Source organism: Trachemys scripta, chromosome 10 (assembly GCF_013100865.1).
Source record: "Trachemys scripta elegans isolate TJP31775 chromosome 10, CAS_Tse_1.0, whole genome shotgun sequence".
In the NCBI taxonomy this organism is placed as follows: domain Eukaryota; kingdom Metazoa; phylum Chordata; order Testudines; family Emydidae; genus Trachemys; species Trachemys scripta.
In genome coordinates this window covers 77,839,565-77,861,114 of record NC_048307.1, presented here as the reverse complement: position 1 = coordinate 77,861,114, position 21,550 = coordinate 77,839,565, and the positions used below count along the sequence as shown (strand labels likewise).

General features: G+C 45.1%; 1 protein-coding gene across 1 annotated transcript in view; it reads left to right on the top strand.

The window, feature by feature from the left end:
• The window catches only part of ADAMTS17 (ADAM metallopeptidase with thrombospondin type 1 motif 17), a gene marked incomplete in the record, with an annotated part of 265,113 nt that overhangs the window by 16,984 nt on the left and 226,579 nt on the right, over positions 1-21,550 (top strand). Inside the window, 1 exon segment of the mRNA XM_034784572.1 lies at positions 19,169-19,341. Coding sequence (XP_034640463.1) covers positions 19,169-19,341 — 173 coding nt within the window.

Below are 21,550 nucleotides of genomic sequence, written 5' to 3'. Positions count from 1 at the left end.
CTGTCAAAGGTCTGTGGTCACTGGTGCTCCAGCTCTGAATTTTAGGACAGTGAGAGGTAGTGATGAATGACATGTGGTGATGGATCATGCTGCGACTTCAGGTAGAGAGGGTTTAAATGTCAATTATGCAAATACAACGATAAATAGACCCATATGCCGGGTATCTTTTAAACCCTACGTTTAAATAATTGAAAAATAAATATGGTCTAAACCAGGGGTAGGCAACCTATGGCACGCCTGCCCGAAGGTGGCACGTGAGCTGATTTTCAGTGGCATTCACACTGCCTGGGTCCTGGCCACCGGTCCGGGGGGCTCTGCATTTTAATTTAATTTTAAATGAAGCTTCTTAAACATTTTAAAAACCTTATTTACTTTACATACAACAATAGTTTAGTTATATATTATAGACTTATAGAAAGAGACCTTCTAAAACCGTTAAAATGTATGACTGGCACGCGAAACCTTAAATTAGAGTGAATAAATGAAGACTCGGCACACCACTTCTGAAAGGTTGCCAACCCCTGGTCTAAACCTTTGCTTAAATGGGTTTCTTTGAGTTACACTGTAACAAGAGAATGTGAAGAATGATTGTAACAGGCTAGAGAATTAGGAGCCCTGGTTTCTATGCCTGTCTCCCGGCATTCTGACCTTGGACAAATCTCTTTAACCTCACTGTGTTTGAGCTTCCTCATCTCTTAATTGGTTAGAACAATACTTGCCCGTGTTGCGAATGTGGATGCTTGTGAAGTGCTGTGAGAACCTGATTGAAGGCACTGTACAATGTTCCACTTTTAATCTTACAGCATCTTAAGTCAATGGGAGTTTTGTCAATTGAGGTCGGTGGGAACAGGATCAGGCCCTGCCTGAGAAAACTCTCTCATTTACACTCCTAGCTTTGTAAGTTATTTATGAATGAAGAAGATTCAAAGGTGCCTCTTGCAGAGCGTGATCCCAGGAAATTGTTTGTAGGGAGGAAAAGGTGTATTCCCTCAGAGTCTGAAATGCATAATCGGAGTATCTGGTAGAGGGGAGAGATGGGCAGAATTAATTTTTGGTAAAAATTGTACAAAATTTAAAAATAGTCAGTTTGTCCTCCCCACATTTTATCGATCTGAATTCAGACTGTTGGAGCAGCCCACCTTTTAATATGAACAATGATGCAAGTTATGCAGCCAGATGAGCAAACTTATTTCTCATTGAATTTGTAAATGCTTATGTGAATCTGAAATTGCCAGTACAGTGGTTTGAACCAGATTTCACACCTTTGGTTTCTGCTGCTTGATTTTTCAGCGTGACGTTCTCGGCAAATTTTGGCTGATCTATTTTAGGAGTCAAGATCTTATTAAAATGGATGCTCACAAAAACGGTTTTCCTTTTGATCATGTACGATAAATGAAATGACCTATTTGGATGTCCTGCTTTCCTGGAGATGAGCCTCAGGGAGCTTCTGGCGCTCTCTCTAGCCCTGTGAACCCAGGTTGGAGCTCCAAGTGAATGTGGTGGTCTCCTCCTTTGCAGAAGCCTTCTTTGCAAACATTTTTCAACACCTCTGTATTTGTACCTTCCGAGTCATTTTGGTGTGTGTGCATGTGTCTGTCTTCTGTGGGGTTTATAGGCTTTAACTGGAGGATAGCGTCTGAACCAGAACCCCAATCCAAGCCCTGGGGATGATGGTTATTTGATATCAACCCTAGATCTGATTGTAGTGAATAGAGCATCTCTCTCTAAGGTGCTGAACCCAACTCCCAGTGCCCCTTAACTAGGTGGGGTTTGGATTCTGAACCCAAATTGTGCTCCTCATTCCTATCTCTGGAATCCCTGTCTACATGTATAATGACTGAGGGAGGAGAGAGTCTGCTGAAATCACTGGGTGTTCGGGAAGTTCTGAATTGCCAGTCTTTAATGATAACAGAGTGGGATCATGTTAGAACTATTTTTTTATTAAACAAAAAGGAGGACAGATGGGGTTTATTGCTTATATAATTACATCCTCAAGTTCTCCATTGGGATAAGAGAGAACAAAAATCTCATTTAATCAGTGGCACTTGTGTTCTTCGTTAACATTTCTCTACCTATTGCTATTTTCCTCCACTCTCTTTCCTCACACCCCTTTCTACCTCTTCAGTCACCCCAGGGGAATAAAAGCCAAAAGCTTGGGTAAGTGTAGCCACTTGGAGAGTTTTGTGCCTATGAGCCCCTGCAAATTGTCTCAGCCTTTCAGTACGTAGGAACTGTACTGAAAACATTGAACAAATGCAGCTGTTCTCCCCCGCCCCGTTCTATTTTTTGTTTGATGTTAATAAGAAAACAGCTGGTGATATTAAAATACCCTCAGAGATTCCAAGAAGATGTATGAATGTGTGTTCAGTGACCATGTCCTGGCTTCTCCCATTTTTAAGACCCAGGGCCAGATTTTCAGCTAGCGTAAACTGACGTAGTATTGACTTCAGTGGAGCTCTGTCAGTTCACACTAGCTGGGGATCTGTCCTAGAAGGCTGAACACACAGATTCCTTGTATACTCTGCAAAACCTGGTCTCGGTTCGTGAGCAGCACGATGTGCCTGTGTTTTGTTCCCCTTACCTCTTTCCCATGCTTCCCATCATTCCTGATCCCCACCTCTTGTACTGGGTGAACGCTGTGCTGGGTGGAGCAGTGGTAGATAACTGCTCATGCTGTGTGGACTCTTTTATGCTGTGTTGCTGTGGAGCAATCAGGGAAGCAGTAGATATGGGAGTTGAGGGGATCAGGAGTAGAGTTTATCAAGTACTCTGGGCAGAGTAGAGAAGATCTGGAGCTGTCATGGGACATTCAGGGTGGCAGACATGGAGGTCACCGATACTGAAACCAGCATGCTATAGGAAAGGCAGTTACAGTTAGACTTGGGGAGCTGGAGGAATTGTGGTGAGGGGGACAGAGGGCCTCAGAAAGTTTGCATATCCTCTTGTTAAAGGATGCCACATTTGGGGATTTAACCTTTAGAAATTAGCTCATTAATTTGGATAGTCAGCACTGGTTGATTAGTTGCCAATTGTTGACAGAATGTGGTTTGAAGCAGAGACCCTGTTTTCTCTTGTGTGTTGTATAGAGCTGAGCTCTTACCTCACCAGTGGCGGCTGTTTTGATGGGTTCAGCCCCCCAAACCCTGGCTCCAAACACCCCTGAACTGTGGGGAGAACAAGACCTTGATCAGAATTCTGCAGCTTGGGATCATCCCTAGTGAGGATGACATGTCTCATACCAGAGATTGCTTTTGCACATACAACGTTTTGGACCTCAAAGGCTTTCCAGAAAAGATTTGACAGCTACGTGCTGTAGTTACTGCATCTCTGTTACTTACAGCAAATACAATTTTTACTACTCTAGTATAAAATACGATCATCAATAGTTTAAACTGTGCTTGTCAGGAAAACAGCCTATGCGCGTGCAGTGTTGCCCATTACCACTCATTATTCATCTACACCTTCATTCTTATAGCCCACTGAGACGCAGTGAGTTGCCACTGCAGAATTAAAGCCAGTTCTGCATGATGCAGAGCTTCATTTGCTCCATTGGAGTCCAGGGAGCCCAGAACTTTGCAATATTGGGCTCCTTGTTCATTTACAGCTTTTTGATGGTGATCAATACCATAGTATCTGAGCGCCTTGCAGACTTTTGCGAATCTATCCTCACAACATTCAGGTGAAGTAGGTCAGTGTCAACCCCATGAGGGAGATTAAGAGCCTGATCCAAACCTGTTGAAGTTGATGGAAAGTCTCCCATTGACTTAATGGGCTTTGGATCTGATCCTGCGTGACCTGCCCCAGGTCACACAGGGAGTCTGTGACAGCTGGGAACAGCCCAAACCTCTTGAATCCCAGTCCTGGACGTTGACCCACAAGACTGTCCTTCCGCTCCGGCAAGCTTCATCTTGTGTGCCGCATTACGGGATTGAGTTTGTAAACCTGCCAGGTGGAAGTGAAGCTCAAATGTACAATGTAGGAATCTTCTGCTGGTTCAAGCAGCCGCTGCCACAAGTTGCAATGTCAGAAAATAATGGAATTGCTCGTGGGTCTTCCTGCGTAAAAGCAAACTCCTGAATGTTTTTCATTGTTGCAGGAAAGAAATGTAAGTCATGGTTGTTAATAGGCTTAGCACACTAATGACCTAATTGACTTCTGTCTGGTTTGGATTAACTTTTGTGCACAAGGAGTTTAGAAACAGAAAAAAAATAATCCTCTCTGCCACACTGAGGTCCATTCCTAGTGAAACGGCATGGAAATGATATGCGAGCGGCTTGCTTCCAAGCTTTCTCATGGGAATAAAAGACCTCATTACTTAGAACTAAGGAACTGTCCAGATTTCCATTAGGGACCCGAGTTTGCAGTGACTTGTAACTTGGCTGTCAAATATCACACCGGCTGAAAATTGGCGTGCACGCTCAGAGACTGCAAGTGTCGAAGAAATATGTTTAGACGCTATAAATTTTATATATACTTCCATAGTGTGGAACTGTATATTGTGTATACATACCAACACTCACGCATGTGTAAATATAAATTAAAGGGTTTATTGTTTTAAGCTCTGGGAGTGCCACGTTTTTGAATATTTACCAATTCTTGTTTTTCGTGTGTTCTTACAACTTACCAAAGCTGCTCTTTTTTTTTTTAGTTTTTCCTTCTGAACCTTTGTAACTCGGTGGACGGTAAAGGGAGCTAGCGCCACTTGGATTATTATTTTGTTTTGGGGGGGGTAAAAAAAAATAAAATAAGGGAAGCTTCAGATGATGAGGTTTTAAATAGCAATGATTCTATCTTCCACCTTTGAAAAGGGTAAAGCGGGATGGGTCCTGCTCCCAGGGAATGGGAGGTCTTGGGGGTGGGGGGAGAGGGGGTTAGGTGCTGCCCCCAGGAGGGAAGCCTGAGGAGGAATGGCAGAGTGAAATTGCTCTGTGGCCACCCCATAGCCGCTGCTCCTGTCCCCTTGTGCTGCCTGGGCTTATCTCCTGGAGCCAGGTTTTGCAACCTGGCACGGGGGTCACGTTGCAGTGCCATTGAGGTTTGGCCTGCCCTCCCTTCCCCCCCCACCCCCACACGCTGGAGGGTCAACTGGGCTAAATTTGAGCGGTGCATGTACTCACAGCACCACTCCCTCAAATTTGGCCCAGCTGCCCTCCTGTTAGTGGGGGCTAGGGCCAAACCTGAGCGGTGCTGTGACCTCATGCACCAGGGGCAAGGTTGCAACACCTGGAGCAGGAAGCCGAGCCCAGCCAGCCCTGTGGGACAGGAAGTTTGGGGGGTCAGAGCAGGACAGTCCCATGAAACCTGGGACTGTTAGGAGGTAGGAATTACTGATCATACACCTGGGACCAGTGCAAGTAGATGCCAGTGGAAGGATTTCCACTGGCTGCAATGGCCTGTAACGTGCCACCGTACTCACCTGTAAAGACGCATGTCAGCTGGCTCTGGGGGGAGGGGGAGTGTGTATAAGAAGAAAGCAAAATAAATTAACGTAGAAGAAAGGGAAAGCAAAAATGCCCCATCTCGGGGGTTCACCTGTGACTGGTAGGTGTGGAACCCGACCCTTCCCAAAGCAAATGCGTCGTCCTTCCCCTGAGGATCTGTGCAAGGGGAGAGGGAAACTGAGCTGAACTGCTCCCTGGGGACTCTGTAAGGGTTGTCATTAAACATTTGTAAAATGTCACCTTTAGTCCAATTGGTGCCAGTGACGCTCCCACAGGCTACACTGCACAGGTGACCCTTGTTCCTCTTCCGAGAGGCACCGGGGTAACTTGCTGGGAGTCAAATTACTTCTGGAATAACACGTGGAGGGGACAGTGGCCAGTCTGAATACCGGCCCATGCTGATGCTGCATTGGCAGTATGCATGCGCCCTGTGTTCTTAACATGGCTTGTCTGGAGCATTTAGTACATAGATATGAAAGCGTACACATGCATAAATTGATGCCCCTGCATTCCTATGTCATCCATCATACCGTGCCCAAACTGTAGGGATAATCATGGCCCCCAAGATTTGTGCATGGAACACCTTATCCTGAACAGGAGTGGGGGCTTAGCGCCTCTCCCCCTCACCCCCAGCAGCATCTCCATTCCCCACCCACCCCAGATCCCACACAGGTCTATGCAGTGGACAGGGAATGGGCAGCATGCAAGCCAGGGAGAGGAAGGGATAGGGCTGGTGGGGGAACCAATAATCCCCAGTCACCAGCCCTGTGATGCTCACGGTGGAAAGGTAATATATTCTTGTGCTTTATTTTTCATGGCCTTTTCTCTGTGGGACTCTCCTTTTCGAAGTGGGTCCACTGGAACTATGCTCCCGATGACAAGGGTCAGAGATGCTGCAGGGTGTTCTGGGCTCCCACTGGTTCTCTTTCTCCCCTAGAATCCATTGGGTTTGTGGGCAGCTCTTCGATCCATCTTCCTCTGAGATAAGTCTACAAGAGGGAATCTTTTCAGGTTCCCCCCTCCCTTTGCCACTGGCTCTCCTGGGTTTTCCTACACTGGGGAGTAATTTGGCCCTGTATGTAGAAAGTTAATCTGATTCCATCTAGGGAGTACAACACATTCTTACCCCGGGCCTAATTGTACAGGGGTTAGACGCAGAATTCGTGTATGGAGCAAAACCTTGTTATAATGCCCTGATCTATGCTGTCAGGGTGGGTGGCACCCTCTAATGGGTGGTACCAGATCGTTGAGTCATTTTCTTAACAGCTTGCTTATTAATGTTAATAATTTGGGGCTTATAGCTGCTAGTGTGATACAATCAGGGTCTGGACCCTTATTGTGGTAGGCACTATAATAATGAAAATATGGTCTCTACACTAAAGAGCTTACTTCTCTGGCAACGGTGGATACAGCCACCAAACTGGAAAACCACAACACAGCAGAGAGACAGTTCTAATGGGTGCAATATGTCGTGATCTCAGCTGCCTAGCCAGTAACCTGTCTGTTCTGTCATTGTTTGCCTTTCCCTAAAGTTCCGGTTCATGAGTTTGTGGCCTTCAGCATGGGAAAGCCAGTCGGCTTAAACAGTAACTGTCCTGTTGAAATACAGGACAAAAGTGCAATGACATTTCTGCCTCACTCTATCAACACCCCCAAATGTAGCTACCCAGTGATGTCACCTGAGCAAAATTAGCCTTTGCATCAAATTTTCAAATGCACCGAAGTCCCATTTTCAAAAGTGACTTGGGGTGTGCAGTAACCGTCCCTTGTGGCTATTGCTGCGGTACAGTGAAAGTCCCAAAGTACTACTAGAACTCACTGCGTCGACAAGCCCTTAGTCCCCTTGAAAATCAGTTGTATTTAGGAGCCTAAGGGCCACATTTCTGCAGGATTTTGCTTCTTAAGCACTTAGAGCTTTTGAAAATGTTACCGTTTCGTATCAGCCACTAGGTATTGTATGAAGTCTTGTTGAATCCTCAAATGGCAATATAAAAACTAGGCTTGTGCTATGTGTCATTTTAATATTTATTTATAGTCTCATTACAGTTGTTGGGGGAGGGGCCCCACAAACATAACCTATTACATATAATAAGCCAGTTCCTCAGTTGGTGGACATAGGCCTAGCTCCATTAACTTCAGTAGCACTACACTGATTTAGTCTAGCTGAAAATCTGGCTCAATGTATTTGGCATATTTCATATGCCATCAACAATCCAGTGCATGGGAAAGGATTTTCTCAAGGTTTCTTGGAGGGCAAGGGAAAATCCATATTAAAAAGATAGAATCTAGCCACATTACGAAATAGTAATCTCTCTTAACCAGCTCATAAAATGTTCTGTTTCTTCAGGAAATGTAAAGTTCCCTAATAACTTTTCCAAAGGTCTCTGGTGATATATTAAGGTCTCTCTACGTCGAAGGGACTCGATATAAAATACAGCCCAGGAGCATGAAAGAGAGCAAATTGTCTTTGGATGAAAGGTTATTATTTAATGCTTATGACACAGACCCCATAAATTACTCCTAAATGCAAGTCTGTCTTAAAGCTCATTGTTCAGCTAAATGAACGACAGATTTCATGTAATGCCTGCAAATGTGCTGCGTGGAGAGCAGCAAATAAGAGGAAAAACAAAGAAAATCAACATATTCGTATTCACAAAATAACAATGGGGTTTCTTCTCGCCTTCAGTTTCTTGCAATCCAATTGAACAGCGCTGGTAATAGTTTAAATAGGTGCTAGTTTTCAGGCATCAAATGTGTGGACCATTGTCCTCAAACAGGTATAAATTGTGTTAGTCGTATGATGAATTTCCCCATCTTTAATCATTGTCTCTTAGCTGTGTTTTCTCTGCAGGTTTGACTTGGTCTGAAGTAGCAGTTGTTATGGCCAAAAAACCAAGTGTACTAAAAATAGAGAGATGTAATGCAACCTGTGTTAGCCCATATTAGGAAGCCTCTGCTGAAATATTAAAAAGAAGATTTCAACAATAAGCAGTGCTGAGGGTGTAATTTAATTACGTTTGCAGGCATTAAAAGCATTTACATTAGCACTAACCAGATCCTGCAAACCTGATGGATAGCCCTAGCTTTCTGAATAGCAATTTTGGAGCTGAACTAACATCAAGTCAGAGACCTCTTCTTGTTGGTAAATATCAGCCTTAGGACCATTTCACCACTGGTTTGGGAGTGTTTCTTTTCCATTAGCTGTGGTGTAGGTGACGACAGCACTGATCCATGCTGTGTGAAACTCTGAGCACAAGTACAGCAGTTATAATGCAGAGCAGGGAGTGGCCCTGCGTTCTTGTCCCTCACTGGCCAAGTGCAAAAGAGAACCAAACAGATGGCATCCAAATATAAGCACGGTGTAGATTCTTTCCCACCCGCTGGGGATCTGGTCAGAGTAGAGCTGTTCTACTCCCTTGTTCAGCTCCTAGTAAAAGTTAGTGTGAGATTCCTTTGTAGCTTAACAAAATTTAAACTGGCAGGTGCTAATGAGCTAAAAAGTTGGGTGACCTAGTCCTTTATTTCAGGATGCTGCTGTTCCTCCTATTGTCCCTCTGAAGAAGAAGGCAGTCAGGTGGATTGTAGGAAGCTACTTAGATATTGCTTAGGATTTTAGTTGAAGAAAGATTTCTGTTAATCATAACAAAAGCATCACACCTAGGGAATAGAGCCAGGGACTGGGAATCAGGATTCTCCTGGGTTCTAGTCCCAGCTAGGCCATTGACTCGTGACCTACAGCAGATCACTTGGGCTAATCTTGGGCACCTCTATTTTTGAGTGGCCAATGCTAGAACGCCTCTGAGGTGATTTCCCCCCCCACACCCCTAAGGATCTTAACAGCTGCAGATTTCGTTGTTGTTTGGAGCTATAGGTGCCGGGCCCCCCCAGCTATCTAATATTGGGCACCCCAAAACAGAGGCACTCCAAATCAAAGGCCATTTTGAAAATTTGGAGCTTAACCTCTCTCTCTGAGGCCCAATTTCCTTATTTGTAAAATGGGGCGAATAATACGGAGCTGGCAGGGGTGTTGTGAAGCTTAAATTGGCTCTGGAAAGTGCCTTCATAAGTTGGCAGCTTCTTTCTCAGCCGATCTGCTGCCTGTGTAATCCTACAGATCTGCTTACATTAGGGATTAAAAATAACTATTCCGCTAGTGCTGCAGAGCCGGCACTGTTATGGGGATTCACTTCTGGCTTGTGCAGAAGTGTTTAAGTTTCACGCGCAGGGCTTTCAGTTCTATCGCTGTAGCTCCAGGGGCGATAGCAGGGTGGCAGAGTGCCAGTCCAGGGGACCACACTCTGCCCTCAATAGATGTGTAGCCCCTGGTTGGGTGGAATCTCTTCTGGCTCTCTCAGCCCCACCAGGAGTGATAATAGGTCGGCTGTAAGAGCTCAGACTGCGTTTGTCGGGCTGACATTCGCAAAAAGACTCTTGGTTAAACTAAGCATGTTTGCTGAAGACTCACTAAGACAAAATAAACCTGGAACCCCGTGATGTCATTTTTGTGGTAATTTTTCATTGCATGTTAATATTAGTTGAGCACTTTGAGATCCCTGGCTGCAAAGGCCTGTGCAGGTATATTGTTTATTTGTTATTGAACTAAATTCTTCACGTATCAGATGCCTAGGTTTGACGTTTCATAGGCTATACGCTCCCAGCGGATCAAACTTTGTTATTTGTGTGTGTTCTAGTAGCTCCCAAAAGGCTCCAGGCAAGATTGTCTCTTACTGCATGTTTGTGCAGTGACCGACGCCACCTCTGCCCCCAAACAATTTACAATCCAATTGGATAGCACAGACGATGAGTGGGAGGGGGAACTGAGGCACGGAGACGAGAAGTGACTTGCCTCAGGTCACTCAGCTAGGAATAGTTGTCCACTAGACGATGCTGCTGCTCCGTATTAATTTTAATACGCCTCCTCTGGCTGGGATCTTATAAGGTAGGCTGTGTTTCTTGTTGGATTGAGACCTCCGAAGAAAACCCTGGTGGCATAGGAAGAAGTGGTGGTGGTAATTCAGGCATTTGCAACCTTTCCTTTAAGCCTCTGTTGGACCATTGATCCAATAAGATATCAGGGGGCATTGTGCTTACCGAGGTGCTGTCCTTTAGATAAGTCATGAGGACGAGGGCCTGATCACATGTTGCTGGAGATGAATGGCATTTTGACAAGAGTAAGGGTGTTGGCTTTGGGGTGCTGGCTACATTCCAACTTGGGTAATCAGAGTCTCTCAAGAAAATTTCTTTTGCAGCTTGAAAATGGGTTGCAGAGTCCATTACTTCCTGTCACAAACTCTTGGGTGCCGCCATCTTCCCCCTCAGCCAGTAGCCAGTGAAGTGACGTGTATCTCCCCCAAAGTGCTGTACAAATGAGGATACCTTTGTGAAGTGACTTGTGCTGAAAATTGCTGTATAAAGAAAAGTAATAGCTTTTGATGTTTTTGGTGGGGGAGATGTAGTGATCTATTCTCCTAAGGCCTAATCCTGCAAATTGCCAAGTGTCCTTAGCTGCCACTGGAGTCGAGCAAGAGTCGAGGCTGTGTGACACTTTGAAGAATAAATTGCTTACTCTGCCTAGCGTGAATACACAAATCACCTGGTACCAGACCTGTGACAGAGAGCAGAATTAAAACGGAGAGTTGTGTAGGTGCTGTGTTTCTTCCCCTCTTCCCCCCCCAGCCCTGTTCTTTCACAAACAGGAGAGGTAACAGGTGGGTGGGGGGGAAGGGTGATCAGTTTGACCTGCATTGTGTATCATTTCCCAGAGGGAATTTCCTTCTGCTGCCTTCTACACGAGCAGAGGGGACTCCAGGCACAACATAACCAACAAACTCTTCAGTTTGTATGGGAAATGATGCACCGGAAATGATATTGATGAAGGATGAACGATGATTGTTAAACCTCGCCTTGTTGGCTGCTGCTAGCCATGTGACTCTGCGAAGCGTCCGCCTGCAGTTTGCGCCGAGTGTGTGCGTGGCAGAGGTGACGAGGACTCCATGTTCCATTGGGAGGCAGGCACGGGCTCTGCCAGCTCCTACAGCAGTGTCTGAGGATTTTTTCGGAATGGCTGTTAGTGTCCGCTTTCCACAGTGGGAGGGAGAGAGACCCGGCCGTGTGTCTAAGTAGAGTTCACCTCCTGCTGAGGTTCTGGCTGCATTTTCCCTGCACCTCCTCCATGGACACCCCATCCATGGTCCCACCGAGTTGCAAAACCTCCTTTAAGGACAGGCTGTTGGTGGTCAGGCCTAGCGGTTAGTCAGGAGCCTAGCACCAGAGCCGGGGTCAGAGCAAGGTGCCGAGCCGAAGGTCGGAGCCGAAGCTGGAGTCGGGGTAGAGTGTCGGAGCGAGGCAGGAACTGGGAGCAGATGGAGGTCTGGGATAAGGAGGACAGGAACCAGGAAGGGAGACAGGGCTCAGGAGTCAGTCAAGTAGGCCGCATCCACAGTCACAGCCAGGCAAGGATTCATCTAGTTGCTCAGACCTCTTCCTGCGCCTCTTTTCGGTTTAAGTAGAGCGTCCCAACCAGCCGGTGGGACTGGACATCTCCCCCAGTCAGGAGCTTTGTGGGTGGGGCCCTTTGCAAGCTAGAGCTTCGCTGGCTTACTTCTCCACTGGTTCAGGTGAGCTGCTGGGTGAGGGCCAGGGTCTGAACCCTGCCTGCGAACCCGTGGGCCCGAGGTCGAAGCCTGCGACCCCTCGTATCTCCTCGTCCGTCTCCTTACCTCGTACCTCCTGTCGGGTCTCTGCTCAGCGTCCCCTTACGGTTCCCTGATTTTCAGCCTTTGCCCCTGACTCCTGTTCCGGTTTGTTCATTTGTTGCCCCAAGATTTCAATAGTGGCTTGGGTTCAGTGGTTCCACGGTTGAGGGGGCGGCCCTTTTAATTCTGGGCGAGGGGGTGCCCCTGTCTCAGTACACACAGTAGGTCCAGAAACAGTTACTTAGCTTCCTTTCCAGCGGGAGGAAAGGTGCCAAGGAAGCACTTGTCAGGAGTGGAGCAGGGAGGAAAATCTCTGGCGTTTAATGTACTTTCTCTTCAGGATTGCTGTGGTTTTTGAAGAAAAAAAAAATCTAACTCTGTTCCTCTGTATGTGAAACCTGCAGCTGCAAGGTAGCTGACATGCAGAGGGCCTGATAGAAAGCCCAGGGGAAGCAGTGGGAATCTTTCCATTGACATCCATGACCTTTGGATCAGGTCCAGTGTGGTAGAACATCTGCAGTGAAATTGGAATTCACACCTCTGTATCAGCCTGCGCACTGTAACAGCCTTCCTGTGATGCCTTCTTTAGCGTGGCATGTGTACTGCATCCCGTTCAGCGTAGTAACATATTCACTGAATGCTCTGCCAACTACGGCAAGTTCTTTGGAAACCTAAGACGGGGGCTTAGTGAATCCATAGCATCTCTGAATCTCTCTCGCTTATAAATGCCAGCAGTTAGATACCCGGGGTTAGCAACCAGGGCATTGATTCACATGGCGTTTGTGCATTCACCTCAGTGCTACTGAGCTGTCGGGCTTTTTCGAAGAAGTTGTTCAATACACAATTTGAGAGCTGCTTTGCCATCGAAACTAAACCAAGAGTGAAAGATGCAAGAGAAACGTGCTCAGGTTAAATCCATGTATCTTTAAATCAATACCCTATGCTGTGTTTCTGGCAGCCCCGTGAGATTATTCAGTCTAACAATGGAACACGCATGTACTTTGTTTAAATTTTGCTTTTCCCTCTTCTTGGGAAGTGAACCTAGACATGCAAATTTCCCTTTTGTTTCTAGTTAACCTCACCTCCTGGCCCTCAAGCGCAGCAGCCGTTGTACTCTCTGGGTTGCAAACACCGCCAGGGAAAGTAAAACCCAAACAAACTCCCTCTTACCCCCACCTTTTTGTAGGTACATGGTTGTCAAAAACTATTTAATGGATTTTTATTTTTTTTACTATTAGATTCTGAAAACTTTCATTTAATGTAAAGTTTGGGTCTAGACTACCTGAGAATGGCCCTGAAAAATACCTTCTGTGTCTATTGTATTAAATTCAGAATTGATCCTCTTTTAAAGGAATAGTTGGATTTCCATTCTTTTGGTATCCCACTTTTTAAATGATATGTCATAGAAAGGTCACCAAATTCTGTAGTTTTCACTACAGCAACATACATGAGGGCCGAAAGGGGTGAGGCCCAGCAATGGGGGTGCCCTTAATGCTGTCACGCTAGCACGTAACATGCGCACCACAAAACTTGTAAGAATTGTTTGTTCAGATGAAGATTCTACTAAGCATTTAGTCTGTGTTTGAATGGCTGATGTTATTTTAGTTTGGGATTTCATGTGCTCATGGAAGGATAATCCACTCAAGGTTCATACCTCAGATAGGACGATGGCAAGACCCCTCTGCACTAGCTTGTTTCAGAGTGTTTTGTTTTGTTTTTTGTTTTGTTTTTTTGGATACCTCTAAGTTATCCCAGTTATATTGGGTACAAGACACACATTTGTGGGTGGATTTTCAGCTGTGGTCTCTAATCTTTTGTCCCCACTTTTTAGCTGTTTGTATCCATGACAGTTGGTGTGTACACTCCATTTGCATTCAGATGGGGTAGTTGTACATCTAACTCCCCCAGTTCAACATACAGATGCTGACTTGTCTCGGTTATGCAGGCAAAAGTGGTTGCTTGTGTGGAAGCAGCGGTGTCCGGTGACAGTCCAGTTTGGAGCTGTTGGCCCTGTGTGAGTATGGAAATGCTAACATAATTTCCTCAGCCAGCTGGTGGAGAAGGCATTTGTATAGCGATGAATATCGTACAGAGCAAAGAGAACTTTGAGCAAAGCAGTTTACGTTACTTAGCTTTACCCTAAATTAGGGTATCGCTCTAAGTTGTCCATTGACCATCAAAGCTCTTCGTGGATTGACGCTGATTCCTCTGTTTCCCCTAATATATTTAGCATTGGAAGTTCTTGGTGAGTTTAAGAGCCCAGATTCCCAAACTTATGTGAGGTCAGCCGAGTTTCAAGGTGAGCGGAGGGAGAGGTGATGAGGAGTTTGAGGTTGTGGATGGAAACCTTGTTAAAGTTGGCCAACCCAAGTGAACTTCCGGGAGAAGGGTGTTGATTCTGTGCAAATTGAGGCTTCCCAAAGGTTTGCATGACTGCCCACCCCCAGAAACACATTGGTCAAATTTTTGCACAGCTGCAGTTTCACAACCTTGTACAAGAATGCAGCAAGTGGGATCTACAAACCTTAGCCAGTTTCTAAACCTACCGCTGAAGGACAGATGAGCAGCAGAGCAGGTGATTGTAGCATGCCCCCCCGGACACCAGCCTCGCCCCCGAGAGCTCAGGTTGTGCTCTAATGCAGTGGGCATACTTTTCCCTTGACCCATGAGTGGCTTCTTTTCCACCAAGAGTGAGAAAGCGGAGTGAACAGTGAGAACCGTGAGTGCTCTGACTTTATTGTTCTTTTGCTTAGGCATTTTTCACAGTTCAGTCATTGCCACGCTCAGACTTCTTGACTCAAGTCCAGTGCCGCCCCTATTAATAGCAGTCACTTTGGGTTACGAGGCAAGAATGACCACCTAAAAAAGGAAGGGCTTTAGTAATAGCAAAGTGTGGGGGAAAGTTCTTAAAGGAATATTTAAAAATTCCACAAAAGCCGCATCATAGTTGTGTCACCAGCAAGGAACAAGTGGGCATTGGATGCGAAGGGCCTCAGAATGCCAGCTGGGATGAGTGCCAGCTCCCTGCACGAAAGAGCTATTCCGCTTGTCTGGGGATGCAGAGGATCGCCCAGCATAACCAAGCTGTATGATTTTTCCCCTCCAGCTGTAGCGGGTAGTCTGAAAATCTTTGGGACCCAACAGGGCTGCTAGCTCTGCATTTTCCCTACCTGGCTGCTATACAATATTTTGTCATTCCTGGCTCAGATCTGCAAGACGTGTGCGGGGGAAAAGAGCACAGGAGACCAGTGGGTCAGGAAAAGTGGGTGGTGCTGGCTGGAAAGAGGCATGACCAGCACATGTGCTGTTTCAGCATCTCTTCAGCAACCTCCACTGGCGCAACTTGAAACTGCTTCTCCACAGTAGAAACCTTGAGGAAAGGCAACAGAGAGACCCTCTTCTAAATCCCCACTTCAGCATAGTGTCAAGGCTGGTGCAAGGAATTATGCCCTTCTGTTCCAGCTAGGTGACCCTGGAGGCTTCACCAAGAGGCTTGTCTCTGTAATATAAAAGTGTACTTGCTTTGGGGGAGCAGTAGGAGGAGATTAGATCTTAGCTTACTTTATGAAGCAAAGAACTTTTACTACTGGCTTGCTAATTCAGGGAGAAACGCTGATAGAGAGAGAATCTAAAATGGCAAGAGAAAGGTTTGACTCTTTCCAAAGGCAGGGCAGAAAAAAGCTAGTGGACATTACCCAAATCCTTTGCAATTAGGTGTGGTGCCTTTTTAAATGTCAGGCATTCCCCCTGCACATACAGTATTTGTGCTGAAAGGCGTCTGCTGTCCAGACAGGTAGATTCCAGGTGTACATAGGTGATCTGGATTTCGTTCTTTATGTCCTATGTCCTGTCTTGCACTGAGTGAAACATGAGCCCCTCAGTTCTCAGCTGTGTGTTTGGGAAGCTTTTTAATTCCATAGACTTCGAGAAAGATCTTTCTTACCTTACTTGGTTCCCTGAAACACAAATTTGCTTATAACTGGCTCATTGCATCTACATGCAGGAATGTCCAAGTGTTCTTTTAAATGCAATTTTATTGCAAAAACCATCTGTCCACCTAATGCTTGATGCAGAAATTACTGGGTGAGGATCTCTGGCCATGTGCTATGCAGGCTACCAAAACTAGGTGATCATAATGATCCCTTTTGGCGTTAAAATGCATGAATCTAATCCAATGCACTGCATATCCTTCCTGCAGTCTGTATTGGCTTCTGCTGTATTTTATGGCAACCGTGTAAAAACGTTCTTGCATTTGACTCTGGCCCACGCTGCTGTGTGATTTATATTTATAGCACACTTCAAAATGAGTGTGTTTAATTTGAGAGGGGGGAAGTTAAAAATGATCTAAGGTATGTTCCTTTCAGTGTTAAAGGCTTAGGGCCAGATTTTTAACTGGTGTCAGTCAGCCTAGCACAGTGGAGCTAGGCTGTGTCACACCAGCTTAAGATCTGTCCCTTGAGTTCATTAGGGAATTACAAAGACTTCGATTCTATTGGGGAAATGCTGCCCAGTAAGATGCCACTCACCAGGAGGTGGTTCAGAAATGCCAACTATCGCTTGGAAATGTTTTTAATGGAATGAATCTCCTGCAGCCCAGCGTACATATTTATATGCTAACCACTAAGGTGCTGCGGCTCAGGACGAGTGACTCTGTGGACGGACAGAGAGAACACAGAAGCTTATTCACTGAAGTTGAGTGAAGTCATCTCCCTTTCAGTGCTGGCAAGTTGAAGGGGTGCTCAACTCTCCTACTTTCTAATATTCACAGTCAGTCCATTTTTATTTCGTTTCCCAGGCACTCAAGAATGTACAGCTCTGCTCCTCTGTGGGCAGCTTTGTAATGATTGCATGGTTTTCTGTAACTGCCGTGCAGTCTGTGGTACTACAAACCTCTGGAAGGGCTTGTTTTCCTCCTAGCCGGCAGCGTGTAGATCCTCATTATTTGTGGGCACCTGGAGACATAATTAACCCTTCTGGCTTACACAGAGAGTCCTGTCTATCTTGTTATCTGCAACAGGGTATTTCCAAAGTGCATTTAAAAAAAAAAATCGAACGTCATGGCTGTTTTCTCAGTTTAAAAAAATGCACCAAGTGCTGACAGTTGATGCCTAAGGGACAAAAGCCTGCGCAGAGCAGTGCTGGAATGACTGCCAGACAACTGTGAGCGAGGCTGGGATGAACATGTGTGAATGTGTGCATTGATGAGATGGAATGAATGTATGAATGAACAGAAGTGCTGGTGTCAGTTTCAGGTGGGCATGAGGAAGCTTAACAACCATTGGCGTCTGGCCGCCTGAATAAAACAGATTCATTCAGGGGAAACGGACTATTAGGATGCTAGCATATTTACCAGACTGGTACTGTAGGGCAATTCAAGCTGAGTTATGTAAGAGAGCTAGTAAACAGACTCTGGAAAACCAGCATCATAGAATAAACATTGTAAACCGGAATCTTCACATTGCATAACGTTGCTTTCCCAGGCAAGTCCCACAATAGAAGGTGCTCAGAAGAAATCGGTTTCTCTCAACAACTAAACAGTAAAACTCTCTGCTTTGGAAAGCAAGGCAGTGTGTTTTTAGAATGCCCTTGCTCTTCGATTTATTTGCAGTGTGAAATAAAATTATGTCCACTTTATTGTCAGATAAGACATGTACTCTATCAATGCTTTGTATGGGAACGTACGGGCAGATTCTGCCACCCTGATGGGGAACTTTACTCTGCGGATTGTGCCCATATTCCACAAGTAGTGCCATGATTGTAGTGGAAGTACTCACATGAGCAGGGTTCGCAGAACCTTTACTACAATATTTTTCACCCTTAGTACTAAGCACAAGTGCTAATAATTTCAGTGAATACTGGGATTTGGTATCTTACGTATTGCAGAATAAATTGGTTCTCGGTACTCGTTTACTTTTCTTTCATTTTACAACTGAAAATTTGAATACACTTTGACTGTAATGAGGAGTAGAGCTTTAACGTCACATCTGTGTCCAGCTTGTCCCTTATTCATTCGTCAGATGCTTTACACATCTCTCCCTGAGCTGTGAAATGTATAACATTTCTCGTCTTTGAAGGGGGCAGTTTTATTCATGTATTTGTCACTGGGCCTTTGCTTTAATTTCCTCACTGAAGTGATTAAGTTCACACCATCTAGTATTTATTTTTCCTTGTATAGTAGCTGACAATTGCTTCATCTCGGGACTCCCTCAAAATGGTTCTGGTTTTCTTAGACCCGTAGAATTTTAGGCCAAAAGGGACCGTTATGTTCATCTAGTCTAACCTCATGCATATTTCAGGCTATAGATTTCACCCAATGATTTCTAGCCCAGCAACTCAGGTTTTTTCTAAAGGAAAAAATGACTCCAAGTGATGGAGAATCTACCACATCCTTTGGTAATCTGTTCCAATGGCTAAATAACATTTCATGTCGTGCATTTTTAAAGTGCACCAATCGTAACAGCAGCCCCAGGAGTTTCTTAGAACTTCTTTGGCTAAAACAAAACCTTCAGAGGGTAGAAGATAGAGAAAATTCCCCAAATTGTCATTCAGCACTCATCCCATAGTTGTCTAATGCGGCCCCATCCTGAATCTGGCCTATGTGACCTTTCTTCAGCAGACTTTCCGTGACTCATTTTGTTCCATTAAAATGTGCAGATGCTTTTGTTTAGGAGCAGGATTTTCAGTTTCTGCTGTTCTTGCGACAGGGCGATTCCTTTTCTGGTTCAACTGCAACTTGTTCTGTACATTTTGCTTTTTTTTTTTTATTCACTCTTTTACAGTACATCCATCTTTTCCCCCCTTCTCTCTTTTCATAGATTTTCATGGTCTGATACATGCATAACTGTGTGTGCGCATTTGTATCTATAATGGAAACTCCTGATTGGTTCCACTGATGGACAGATCACATGGAAATTTAATTAAAGGCCAATCCAGGCTGAATTTGGAGGGAAGTCTCAGCTACAGTATGGTATATGTTACTGTGAGCTACCTGCTAGAGCTAGAGGAGCCTTTAATATCTACTTTATTTTCTAGAAAAGAAGAGACAAAAGAAGATGAAACCAGTGAATGACTGGAGAGAGCGAAGAAATGCCATCCGACTCACCAATGAGTATACAGTAGAAACCCTGGTAGTGGCTGATGCTGATATGGTGCAATACCATGGTGCTGAGGCAGCCCAAAGGTTCATCCTCACCGTTATGAACATGGTACGTATTCACTTTGTTCTTGGAGAATGAGTCAAGTGTTCTGATCTACAATGTGCTCAGGGTGGGGTTCATTTTGAGGCTGAGGGCTGAACCGGATCTCCAGTTTGAATTTTACACTGGTGAACTTTTGAGAGTATCTGAGCTAGATCTGGGAAAACATCCCCTTTTCTGTGTTTAGGTCTGACCTGAGCTGTAGGGGTGATTGTGAATCTGAAAATTCATATCTGAACCTCCTTGGCCCTATGGAAATCAAACTGGTTTGAGATCCTAGTTCAGGTTGAACTGATCTCTTCCAGGGAAACCTCGTTCTCCACTCCAAGTCTGGGGTGTCCATTCATGGTATCTGATAACTGTCTTCTCAACAGCTGGACATGCAGAAGCTGTGTTCCCACACTGATTTGTAAGGTGTTCAGAATATTGCTTCCCTAAGCGCTTTTATTTTCTAAACAGTAACTGGGATAATTCACTGGTTCCTGGTCTGTGGTGATTACAAGTTGTCTTGTTTGTGCTTTCAGCTTTGGGACCCTGCTCCGTTTTCCTCTGTGAATTTCACATCTGAGTCACTTGCAAAAACCCTCTTGAGTCAAGCTGAGTTGCTCATAATTGTGCGTGTAAATGTATATAACACCCACAAAGTACAGCTGGGCAGGGATGTGACATAACTTTCTACTTGTGATAAAAGTATTGGAATGCTCTCACTTGGGCACCGCTCAGTGATCTCATTTGACATGCACACTGAAAATGTTTTCCCTTAAGAGCTTGGAAAATTCTGCACCCTTTTCTTTTGTAGGAACATTGTGCTTATTGTGTATTGTGCATTTCTCTTCCTTCATCCTCTATAACTAGGTATTTTTCCTTAAAACCATTGACAAAGATACTTTCATCAGAGTTGTCTTGCTACTGGTGACTTCTCCAGCTGAAGTCCTAGTCCCTTTTCACGGCAGCTTGTTGCCTAACAAGGAAGCTTCTGATGTTAGTTGTTGAAACAAGGAGTAGGGGAGCTTTTAAGAAGCTGTTTCCCTGCCGATGCCTGTTTAGTAGGAGGGATAAGAGGACTTGAGATGGAGTCTGAACCGAAATCCCAGATCCAGACTTTTGCGGAGTTTGGTTCTGGAACTAAATGTTGTAGATCTCCTCTGTTTCTGTAATGGTCCAAATCAAATTCCAGGATTCTAATGATGGAGAAGTTGGGATCCAAATTGGAAATTTGGGTCTTGGACTCCTATATAAAGAAAAAGCACAAAAATAACCCAACGGGAAATGGAATTTTCCACTTGGGACAGATTATTCCATTACTGGCCATAGATAGACATCTGATCTGATCTGCCATGGCACTTCCTGGGTTCCTAAAGATTTCCATGGAGCATCTGTTTTTGAAAAGTGGAGTGGTAAACTGGAATAGTACAAAACAACAAGGAGTCCAGTGGCACCTTAAAGACTAACAGACTTATTTGGGCATAAGACTTCTCGTTGTTTTTGTGGATACAGGCTAACACGACTACCCCTGTGATACTGGAATAATACAGTTGAAGGCAATGGAGCTATCCCAATAAGGGATCTGGACTTTTAGAGAGACGTGTTTTATCTCGTACAATTGATTTTTTTTTTTTTTAAATGATCATATCTGCCGCCTCCTACCACCAAAAGGTTTGGCGACCTTGCTGCAAATTGCAAGCACCTGTATTGCAAGCTTGAGGCTGCATCCAGCCAAACCCTATGGGATTGTTCACACTATGCTAGATGTGGTAACGCATCGTAGCTGATGGAATTGTACCTCAAGAACGAGCTACTAATCCTGCCAGGGAAGTAGGAATTGGGGAGAGACCCTTTCACCTCTAAGTGGCTAATTCATATCAAGTATGGCTGTTTGGTGACTCAGAGTTGCTAGCTGTTCTGGTGGCTTAAGAATTCAGTCTCCGCTAATAGGTATTGGCAAAACCCCTCACGGCTGGTGCTAATTTGCTCCCAAGAGTCAGTGGCTGCAATGGCCGTGGACACTGAACTGTCCACTCACAGATGGCCGGGGTCCTTCCAGATCAGGATTGAGACATGTGAGCAAGGAAGTAGTGGGTGATGGGAGCTTGCACTCCTCATGCTTGTGCTGTTTCAGCTCTGTAGCTAGAAAGCAAGACTTCATCCTCTTGGGCTGTCAATCTGTCTCCTTTCTTGAGCACCAAACTGGCAGGAAAAAATGAAAACAAAATCTTGA